Source organism: Planococcus citri, chromosome 5 (assembly GCF_950023065.1).
Source record: "Planococcus citri chromosome 5, ihPlaCitr1.1, whole genome shotgun sequence".
In the NCBI taxonomy this organism is placed as follows: Eukaryota; Metazoa; Arthropoda; class Insecta; order Hemiptera; family Pseudococcidae; genus Planococcus; species Planococcus citri.
This window is the reverse complement of record NC_088681.1, coordinates 50,709,513-50,721,779: the sequence shown is the minus strand read 5'-3', so window position 1 is coordinate 50,721,779 and position 12,267 is coordinate 50,709,513. Positions and strand designations below refer to the sequence as shown.

General features: G+C 32.6%; 1 protein-coding gene across 7 annotated transcripts in view; it reads left to right on the top strand.

Annotated features, from left to right (window-relative positions):
• LOC135846364 (uncharacterized) overlaps positions 1-12,267 on the top strand; it is a 130,438-nt gene that overhangs the window by 86,045 nt on the left and 32,126 nt on the right. The window contains exons 1-2 of one of the 7 annotated variants that reach the window (XM_065365412.1): positions 1,863-2,285; positions 5,057-5,478. The exons of the other annotated variants lie outside the window; for them this stretch is intronic. Coding sequence (XP_065221484.1) covers positions 5,312-5,478 — 167 coding nt within the window. The 5' untranslated portion in view covers positions 1,863-2,285; positions 5,057-5,311. Of the gene's footprint in view, positions 1-1,862; positions 2,286-5,056; positions 5,479-12,267 lie in introns of those variants that run through there. 7 annotated transcript variants of the gene reach the window in all.

Below are 12,267 nucleotides of genomic sequence, written 5' to 3'. Positions count from 1 at the left end.
GCCCCAACTGACCCAGTCCGCGCCTGTTTTCAATATCATTGGCATAATAATTAATTCGAAATATTTGCAAGAAAAAAAATTTCAAATATGTACTTTCATTTGGGATCGAGCGTTTTTCCCCAAAAACAAGTTGGACAGAGACAGGAGCGAAAAAAATCACAATTTTTTTTAAAATGCTTCCTCTTTGAGGGCTCATATCTCCCCTTCAGAAGCGTCGCCGGTGCTAAAAAATTTTCTGACCAATCTTTAACTCGAAATAAAGATCTTTGCTGAATTTAGTTCAAATTTGTCGACTTTTTTTCATAGTTACTCGTATGATTTGACTGAAAAATGAAAGAAAACTCGCAGAGAATTTTCCATCTCTTTTTATACACATTTCTATAGATGGCATTGAATAAAAAAACCAATTCGCAATGAACATTTATAGGGCATTGAACACTGAAATTCTGCACGTAATGTTTGAACAACGTTTTGCTAAAAATGATTCACTTTTTGTGCATTCAGCGAATAAAAATCTGTAAAATATGTAAATCCCATCGTACGAGTAAAATCTGGTCATTTTAACGAGAAAAGAGAAATACTTTCATAGCGAGTAATGACAATTACGTACGTATTGTCAATCATGAAACATGACGTTCACAAGTTATGCGAATCCATTAATATAGGTAGGGTTAGGTATATCGAAGTGTTAGTATGTATTGTGAGACGCGATGGGATGGGTGGTCACGATAGGTAGAAAAAGGTGAGAGGAAGAGAGAGGCAAGAATGAATGATCCTCTAATTCAAATAACTTGTACTTTGTAGATTGTAGGGCCATCTGTGCAACATGCAGCACATATTTATGTACATTCGTAATAATGTTTATGATGAATGAGTATTACGTACTTGTACTTGTTCTAATCAAACCAGATAGACATTCTTGAATTTTTTTACGCAACATTCAGAGTTCGATTTTTAAAAAATGACTCATAATCGGTCTTATTCATAATGTGGGAGATTCCAATTTCTTACAGTTTTTTTCAATGCACATAAATGCTTTTCTACTTAGTACTTACAGCTAAGTATACTTAGTACTTACCTAATTTTAAGAATTTTGTCAATCTCCAATTCCAATAAAAGTACTCTTTTTCCAGCAATTAGGTAAATATGCTTGTAGATATTATCATTGGAAAAATTCATTTTTGGCACGAATTCAACAAACTCGAAGTAAACCAGACGGTTAAAAAAAAGTCCAATTTGAGCATCATCGAATAATAATTTATCTAAACAGGCATATCTGAGAGGTTAAAGTCGATTTATACGAAGGAAAGGCCGATAAAGAGAACGTTATAAGGATATTTGAACGAAAAGGCTCGATATGAGAAAACTTTTGCGGAATTTTAATTGCGTGAAAAGCACTCAAGTCGACTTAACGCGAATCAGTTTCCTCGTCTTCGTTCTCGAGGTCGAAAAGCATTATTTACGAGTTTCATTCGCGTGTTAGGTATTTTTTCCTCTCGCTATCTTTCTTCCTAGTTCCTTTTTTTCCCCCAGCCGCTAGGTATGTAACTATGTAGGTACTGGGTTATCTCAAAATTCGAACTCTGCATCATTCGCAAACTGAACACATAATACTCGTATAATCTAATCTAATCAAACCATATGGGTCATTAGCTTTTTGAAATAATTTTAATATGTTTGTTTATCAACATTCTACCTCTACGCAGTTTAGCTACACATCTGTAGTATTCGTACATATAGTACCTAGAGATGAATGGATTACCACTTTCATTGAATTTTTCAACCGGTTTATTTCCATTATTACGATGAAGCTTTTAGCAATCACGATGCGTCATCGCGTATTCGCCTAATACTGCTGATTAGTAGCTCTAGCTCCTTAGAACTGATAATTCGCTTCCGACTGTGTCATGTGAGCTCACAGTGAGTAAGTCTTGTATCCGGTGGGGAATCTTATGGAGCCAGGTAGGCTATAGGCAAAACATCATATTCGATTATTCGAAGTACATAGCTTCGTTGAACAGAACCAGTTCAAGTTCGCGGTAAAATAGTAGTGATTGATCAGTGGCGCGTAGAACAACGTGTTTCAACTTTCATCTAGTGATTCGTCGTGATTATCGTTATCGTGTGATAATTCGCGTATTTTTTCGTGTTTTTTAACCATTAATGATATTTTTTTAATAAGTTATGTTGAATCGAGTCTTTTGATTTTTTTTTTGTAAAATAATTTGAGAATTTTGAAGTACCTAAGTATTTTGTTGTTTAACGTTTTACTTACTAGTGTTGAGGTAAATAATCATAATTGCAGCTGTAGACTGCGAATTCTGTGATTTTTTTTTTGATTTTCTTCGAATTATAAATGAATTGGAGGTTACGAAGACCAGACAAATAGGTAAATTTTAAGATTTGATGCCATTTATTTCTCAAAATTCTTATTGAAACAGTCTAAGAGAACAATCAAAGAGCAAAATAAGCCTAATTTGAATTAAGTATGTGATGAAACCCTCGAATTAAAAACAGAGTAAAGGTTTGGGCATCACTCAGACCAGCTATTTAATTTTTAGGTTTTAAACTCAAATTCTAGCATTTTTTGTAAATATGTATTTTGAAACTTAAATGTTCATTTTTTTCAAAAATTTCACATTTTGAGATTTTGTAATTTTTTGTAAAGTAAAAACTTTTAGCTGGTAACCAAAATTGAAAATTTTTAAATTCTTATTTGTTTCCTTCTCGGGCAGTTTTATCGCTCATAAAGACGTGTGAAAATATCGAAGAAAACCTCCTAAATACCCCCCCCCCCACTACTTCTCTTCAGAGTTCAGCCATCCTTTCTTAATTAATACCTACCTAAATACTTCTCTGAAAACCACGACTGCGACTTACTAAAGGACAAGTGAAGAGAGCTCATAAAAAAAGCAGGACATCGTAAAAAAAAATTCCAAAATTATCGTTGATTTTATTAGGTAAAATATTAATTAATTTTAAAAATTTTGAGAAACTTCATCAAAAGTTGATATGTACCTAAGTAAGTAATCATTGCCCGTTTTTCAATTGAGCATTTTTAAAATAATAAAAATGGCGTGAAAAAATTGGAAAAAATCTTTAGATCATTTTTACCTCAAAAATTTCAAAAGTTTTGATCAACTTAGTGATTAATTATCAATTTTTTATGGAAATAATAATGGTGATTTGTTGAAACAGAGGATAAGGACAGTGATTGAAATTTTTCAGACTCCATCAAAATTTTTTTGGCTTTCGATAGAAATATTTTCTGCGTCTGAGCTCAGCCCATTTCAGTTTTTTTCGATTATTGAATGCATTAAATTTTTTCTGAATTTTTTTTTTAAATTTTATGTATTACTTTTATTTACTTACCTATTTACTTATTTATTTATTTTTGAGAATTTTTTGAGTTTGAGCAATATTTTGCATAGGTACCCAGTTATAGTTATAGTTAACGAAATGTTATGACTTTTTTTAAAAATCAATTTTCAAATCATTTTTAGTGATTTTTAAATCTATCTTTTGTTTTGTCAGTTTTCGGCTATTTCTGTTAATATTCCAGAACTTTAAAAGTATTGCATTCATTTTTCAACAATTTTCGTGTTATTTTTGTTATTTTTCGGGTTTTTGGATACCTATTTTTATTTTTAACACTGCTTCGTAAATTTTGGAATATTTTAAAAGATTTTAGCAATATTTTATCGATTTTCAAATCATTTTAAATAATTTCCTTCAAACTTACAGCAGTTTTTCTCAAAATTTTCGTTTATTTTTGCTGATTTTCCAGTATTATTAGACATTTTTGACTTTTTTTGGTATTTTATTCACTTTTCCTTACAATATTTAACGTCATTTCAGTAACTTTTTTTTTGTCGAAATTTCGTTATTTCTTACGATCTTTTTTTGCCAATTTTTTCCATGTTTTATTAGTAGGTACCTACCTATTTGGTAATTTTTCGGGTAATTTAAGCAATTTGTGCAATTTTCAATGATTTTTATGATGCTTAATCCACGTTAACATCACGTTTGAAAACTTTCATATCAATTTAATAGTGACTTTTTTTTTTTTTTTTTTTTTGAAAATTATGAGTAATTTAAGTTTTTTCACCTGTGATGAGGCCATTTTTCCAAATTGAAAAAAATGTGACTGACAAATATGAGCAAAAAAATTGGAAGTTTGAAATTTCTTTAAAATTAAAATACGAGTAGGTACGATGTAGGTGCCTATTTTGAGTTGATATTGGTCTACACTGTGCATAGATGAATTTTAGCCAGGTGGATGGCTCGGAACTCGGAAGGCAGTTCAAGGGTTGCCAAAATGGCAGGAATCAATTTTTACTAAAAAAAATTTATACCTAGGTAATTGTGAGGAAAAAAAATTTGGTCAAAATTGACCAATTTGGGCGTGAAAACCTATGAAAAAAATTGGTTTCTTGAATTTTCGAAAGTCTTCATACTTTTACTATATAAAAAATTCTAAAATACATATATACCTTATACCTATGTACATTGTGCATCTGTGTACACATAACGTATATTTTTATCATAATTGTATCTCTCAAAAGTACGTTTTAAAAGCTAAATATCATGAGAAATTTCGAACCATCGATTCTTTCGATTTGTAAAATTGAAATGGTACTTATTTATTTGCTTAACTTTATATCTTGCCTAGTTGGAAATAAATCAGCTTGGGGAAGAGAAGAAGTCCCTAATTCAGCATGTCTGAGTACTTATATAAATTTACTGTCTGTTCTTGTATTTGAACATCTAATTATTCGCATTCAATATTTTGTTTAATACGTATTTTTTACACAACATATGAAATTGATGCGAAAAATTCCCCTCCTCTCTTTTTCATTTAATTTAATTTTTCTGTCATCGTATATCCACCACACATAAAACATCTATTTCGTAAAAACAAAAGCCATAAAAAAATCACTTCAAAGCCATCGCACAGTTCTCAATTTCACTCGACTATACTTACGTTGGTCTTCGTAATCACCAAGCTCGACTATATTCTCTCATCGCATAAATAACGGAATATTTAAATTTATAGATTCGACATTCGCGGCTTGTTCAAAGACTATTTTATCTACCTGCTTATGCAAAGCAATATCCACCTGCAATTGCTCGAGTTTACCATCTCACCTACTTTTTGCTTTCGTAGTCATCTATCGTTTGCGAATGTACTCGTATTATTCCAGTATCTTACAACAATTAGCTATTTGGATATGACAACAACGACGTAAAGAAAAATAAATACATATACGTAGTATTCACTATTCAGCTTATATGTACCTATGTTAAGTATATGGCGCCGTATAAAAACGCATACATTAACGCGGAAGATGATGTAAGCCAAAAAAGAATGTATAATTTACATCGCGATATATTCGAACGATACAACGATGATCCGAATTCGGTATTTTTACGTCGTTATGTGACCAAAAATGGAATATCTGAAGATAATTGCTCAACGTAAGTATACATAACATAAAAGAGTTTATCTACATATGTTTTTTTACCTGTATACGTATTACCTGGTTCTCTGTGGAAACTTCCGAAAGTAAATATACGCTTACGTAGCGTACCTAATTCCGCAAAAAAAAAAAAAAAATAGTGATATTTTTCTCGTCGCGTCGTCGTTTAATTAGCTAATCTCACATGCTGGGTTTGGTACAAGTATATAAGCAATGAATCAAAACACGACCACGTTTAACTAATCGTAGGTATAACTGAATATTGAACTCACCTGTACGCTGTAATTACCATTTTTGGGAGAGGTTTCTCGGTTGGGATTTTGTAATAAGGTCTTTGATACGTGAACACAATTTCTTTCGTGAGAACTTAACAACTTCCCTGAAAATTGTGACATTTTGTGAGAAAAATCTCTATTTTTATTTATGAAGAGTTCAAAATTTTTAAAAATTTTGGCAGGACTTTCAGAACAGACTGTAGTAGGTTTAAGGGCCTTCTCCAGACTTTTCAAAAATCCACTTTCAAAATTCGGACTGCTCAAAATCTCCATCTCCCACCTCCTTAAAATCGAAAATACTTACTTACTGTTGAAAAAACATCCTATCATTCGTGATTTTCCAAGTAAATTTGCCACCCCCCCCCCCCATTAATAAGTTTCGAATTCTCTCGGTTGATATAAAAATAGGTACTTTAAGAGGATATCATTTTAAAAAGTTGTTTTGCAAAATATATGTACTTCGAATTAAAACCAAACCATGGTACCTACGATGATGGAGAAATGAGGTTTGGAGGAAAATGAGAGGGACAGGGAGGAGGTTATCAAAACTTGTGAATTCGCCATATCGCTTTTAATACACGTCAAACATGAGATGGCAGAGAAGAGAATCTTATAACGAAGTTTAGAATAAATAACGAGTCGTGCAAAATGCTACGAGATGAAAATTTCAATTAGCGAAAATGTTTGCCCAAGCTGAAAGTTAAAAGGGATACGAGACTTAGCCATTGCCATCGTCTCCTTGCTCTTGCACTCTGCAGCAGAATCTCGTGTATAAATTTTGAAAATATGAAAACTAGATTAATTCGCGAGAGATCACAAACCACCTCGTGTCTATCGTCGTTTCCGTGTTTACTTTTTCGAGTCTGTGTGTATAAAGGAAAGGTCATAGCTGTGTTCGATGTTGCATAGACGAGTCATAGGTTTAGGTACGTCGTCGTATATTCATTCGTTTATATTTTTGTACTTCAACTTATTGCTTACCTGCGAAATATTTATCACGAAGTCGTCCACTTGTACACTTAACATTATTGTGTATAGGTATATCTAAGTTACGTATGATACATGTAATTACACTAATAGTGAACATGAACAGCTCTTATAGTACAGTCGATGGTTTATTTCCAATACGTTTGCGTTTTGTGCTCGTTGAACTTCAACCATATTCAAGGTAAAAACACATAAGATAAAAGAAAAAGGGAAGGTAGGTAAAAAGACATGACATGACAATTTGTCGCGTCGTAGTAGTACAAAAAGAGGCTCGTCTACGGTGCCATTTTAAGTGAAAAAAATTCACACCGTAATACTAGTACGAGTAATAGATGTATCTACACTTAACACGTGCAACTGATGAATTTTTATACTGTTTAATCGAGCGACACGAAGAGAAGCGAAATTACGTACCTACTACTACGCCCTGGAAAGAGCTGAGCTATACCTACCTATAGTATGTTGTAAGTAGATGAAGAGTAGAAGTAAACGATGGTCATTTGTCACCAGCGAAAAAACATTGCTTAGATTAGGGATCAAGCTGCCAGCAAAGACTTTTGCCATAAAGCCTATCTTATTCGCATTCATGACTCAAAATGTCACTTATAATTTGTCACGTGAAAAAATTATACCGAAAATGAGATTATCACGGGGATTAGTGTCTTGGAAATTTTACCTTGGTAAGAAATATTTTCTTCCAAAATTGGATAGGTTAGGTACCTACTAAGTTTTGGAATCGAATTTTTGAAGGTAGGTACGTTTTTAAGGGACGTGATGATTTTTTTTTTTTGAGTTTTACTTCCAATATTTTATTAGGGGGGGGGGGGGGTTCTGAAGCTAGAAACGGTGTGATCCTTCATTTGCCTACTTCTAGAATATCTGGAATATTTTTCCTTTCGGGTGTAAGCTACTGCTACTGAGCTGAGAATTGAATTCTCCTTTCCTTATTTTTTAACAGAACAAAAGAGGTATCCTCACCGGTTACATTTTTGAACCGGCCAAAGCTTCGAGTAAATCAAAAGAACGTGCAAAAATACATCGCCAGCCAAAATTTCGGATGCTAAAATATATTTTTCAATTTTTGGTGCATAAATTTTTTAAAATTGGTCTAAACATACGAAAAATCAGGATTTTACCAAATTAGTCTAGAAAACTGCAATTCGGCATTTACCCTATTTTTGACCATTCAAATTCATTAGAACCGATTTCAAATTGTTTTGAATATGTACCTAATTTTGGAGTCTCCAACATATTTTTGAAAGTTGAACTATTTGTAAAATTTTTATTCAATGAAGTTGAAAAGCTGAAGCTTACTTCATAGCTTATTTTGATATGCTGAGTTGATTGGAGAATGGTTTTAAGCCATTTTGAAGCCTCGGGCAACTTTTTGGAAAACTCAGTTTTCAAAAAACACCCTAAAATTAATCCACTTCAACTTAGCACTTGAGTATAAATGCAATTGGTGCTTGTTAATTAAAATAAATTGGGCCAGTTGAGACCAAGTAATCGCACTCTTAACCCCCCCCCCTCCCCCCAGTGTAAGTAAAAGCTCTTGTTTCCGTTTATAAGAAGTTCAAAAACCAAGCTACCATTTTGATAAATGCTCGAGATGCTTCTGTGATGAAAAAAATTTACATACATGAAAAAAACGTACCTATTTGAAATGTTAAAATTTCATCACTTTTTGGTGTTTTTTGAAGTTGAGTTTAATACTTTTTCGATTACCTACGTTTGGTCTTTAAATATTGTATGATTGTTTTGAACACTTTTTTGTACGATTTTTATAAAATTTTACAAAAATTTCACTACCTATCTTTCGCCAATTTTTACTCGTTTTAAATCTTTAATTTGTGTTTTTATAATAACATGATTCAAACACTTTTTCATCCAATTTTTATTAAATTTTGCAGAAATTTCGTGATTTTCTCTACCTTTTGAAGATTAGTCAATCAGGGACGTAGCCAAGAGAGGGGATGGGGGCCTCGACCCCCTCCCTCTCATTGGCCCAGGGTCACTGCTAAAATTTGACGAATAAAGCACGGTTTAAATTTTGTAAAAATATAACGTTTGTCGATAAACTTTGGAAATTTTCAGTCTTAAGAAAGAGACTTATTCGTCTACTTTTTTAGAACTTGATATGATGGTTGCTCATTTTTGAAATATTTTTCTCGAGCTGAGTACAGTTTTTCTATTTCTTAATTTCTGTACCTGTTCAATGTAGAATTGTAGAGGTAGCTATAACTCTTGAAAATGTCGAATATAAACGAAATAGATGTGCATGTAAATCTAAAAGTAAACTCCTCACATCGAAAAAAATATACATTTTTTTACTTCTCAAAACACGAAATTTTGAGAGCTTTTGCCCTCACTTTGTATATGGGCCTTTTTGCTTTTCTTTTTCAGACCTGCAATTTCTAAAAAAAAAGCATTCAAATTCTGAAATTTAGAAGCCAAAACAATCAACTGCCTCCCACGAAAAAACATCGTTCTTTCACATATCAAAATGAGAATTTTTAAAAGCTTTTGCTCTCGCCCTCGCCACACTCAGCCTAATTTGTTTTTGCTACTCTTATCAGGAAAAGAAAGTTGGACCTTTCTCAGAAATTCTAATGTGTGGGACTTACTGTAATTTTGATTCAAGTTTTTCGAGGTGATTTTGACGTGTTATTGAAATGTGATTTTCAATTTAGGTGATTTCAAGTGATTTTTTTGCGAAAAAAGAAATGTTTTTGTTTTCTATTTAAAATGAATTTTAATTGGGGAGGGGGAAATGATTTCAAAATAAAAGTTTGCAGAATTTTATGAATATTATTTTGATAAATTTTCTTGTGACTATTTCAAATAATACTTACCTACGTATTATGTACCTATATGCATTTCATCGTCGCGTCGTGGTAATGAAAAAATTTTTAGTGATGATGATTTATTGTTTGAAATTTGCTTAGATTTCACATTGATTTTTTTGTAGTAATTTTCAATGGATTTTTTTTTTTTTTTAAATTGAATTTTCCAGTGGTGATTTTAAAATTTTCAAATGAATTTTTTCTCAAGGTTTTTTTGTTGCCAATTTCGGGATTTGGATGAGGTTTTAATGTTGAATTCTATGTACATACTTATTTGTAGGTAGCTCATTGATTTTTTAAAGTTCATTATAGCCTACAACAAATGATTTTTTTCGCAATTTGATTTTTTTTTAAAGCAAAAATTGCCTTTAATTTTCGTTTAAAAATGATCAAATTGAATCACAAATTAATATTTTTTGTTTGTGCAATTAAGTTAAATATATGGAAAGTCTGACAAAATATTTTGCCTGACACTATTTTTGAACGTTTATCATATAATTTTATAGCAATTCTGATAAGTATTTTCCCCCTCATTTTTAGTCACATTTTGTCGTCATCAAAAATTCTTCACCCGCTAGTTGGTATCTCATCAACTAAATCATCCCGTCTCTGATATCTTTAATCAGGTAAAAATTTCAAATTACTTCGCTTATATGAGATAATAGGCTCTATTTTTCTTCTTTGGCTTGTATTATTTCCTCTTAGGTACACAACGTACAAGAAAACGTTTATGACGATATTTATTTTATATCGTATCCACTCGTATACTTTGTGCTCGACGTATATTATTATGTCACGCCAAGGAAAATAGGAATATTACCTACTCGGCGAAATATTACTACTCGGTGCGAATTTAAATTAAGGTAATCATCTTCTCTCGACATAAGTGTAGGTACGTCGCGGTGTGCGTAAGAATGCAAATAATCCCAAGAGTATAGCATTTGTCAACTTGTTGAAGCATCATTTTAACGAATTACGAGGTGGTATTCGGTTAACGTCAATCACAATGAAACGACGAATCCCACAAGTTGAGCGAGATGCGAGAAACTAGAACGAGACAAAGAGACAGGGATAATTTCTGTAGCACGGATGTACCACCAGCACCAGTGGAGAAAGGAAGAGAGAAATACACACATACACATACACAGAAACATTTTGCAAAGTACATATCAGCATCCTCATCTGTGTTGGAGCCGTGAAACTAAATCCATGACATTGATATCGCATCGTTACACGATGAGAATTAGTAAAACCGATATATAGTTACCTCAGGCTTTTCCCACTTTCACATGACTTCTGTATGGCGATTGCGAACATGATGGAATTAAGTACCTATACCTAAACTACAGTGGTTTCTCGCAGTACTATACGTAATCTGAGTTGCAAATCGAAATGAGTAAATGTATTAGATTTTAGTCATTCTGACGAATAGGGTAGGTAAGTGTCACATATTCGAATTCGTTTAACGACCTTACACTGTAGACACCTGAAATGTGTACGTGTAGATGTACTTTTTGCCCATTCAAGGCAATTAAGTTTGCCAATTTTTACGTTTTTATTAGGAAATTTGCCAGATTTTAGGGTCCACGTTGGAGTTGTTAAGTTCGCGCGTTCGGCTTAATTAAAGTCGAACAAAGTACCATTCATTATGGTTTACTATAGGCTCGACGATGATGTATTGGACTTGTGCAGCAACTTTGCTTGATGGTTCAAGGCTGCCTCACTAAGCTCTTAACCGCACAGTTTGGAATTAATTATGTAATTTTTGGCAACGTTCGAGCTGATTCGAAAAGGCAAATGGACTCGGTATTTTTAGTTCTCAAGTTGAGAAAATCTCAACATTAAAAGCTGTTGGACTACTTATCTCTACGACTTATTACGTGGAAAAAAGAAGGTGAATGGGAATATTAAAATTATTATTACGAAAGTTTTTTTTTTTTTTTTTGGAAGTGTTTCCAATGCAGTAGGCAAGGTAAAGGGCTTTGGGATGGTCGGTTTTAAAAAAGGACAACATATGTTTGTTTGTGATGATTGTGGGATATAAGGAAGTAGAAAAGTTGAGTTAGGAAGTCATATCTGGAAGAATGATCACGTATGTTTTGGCGCCTGAAGTAGCAGAGTTTCAACCGTGACCCCTTGTGTACATTGAATTGAGTTCTGTGTGGTAACAGTTGAAGTAGATATCTGGGTCAATGATCCTTTCGATCTAGGAAATTTTTTATTTTTATCGTTTATTTTTGCATTGGACTCTGAAAGGCTGGACAGGATATCATAATTATTCTTTCACATTATTTTAGACCTATATTTTTCGACCTTTGTACTTTACGATGTCAATTCAACGAGACTTAAAATATTTTTGATTGGCTTGACCGATTTTTAAATGATTTTTTGTAGCTGCGGCCATATTTTTTAGAGGGACACTGAGGTATTGAATAGCCTAAAAAATTTGAACTCGACTTCGAATTCGTTAAAATAAACATGCCAGGCAGTGACGAAACCGAGGGGGGGGGGTTAACCTTCCTCCAAAGTTGTCAAATTTTGAAAAAGTCAACAAATTTAAAAAAATTTTAGACTTAATGAAGAATCTATTTTTCCAACTGTTTAGAACTTAAATAAAATATTTCTGAAATCTTTTCCCATTCACTTCGCTCGAGCAAAAAATTTTAGCTACGTAGGTAATTT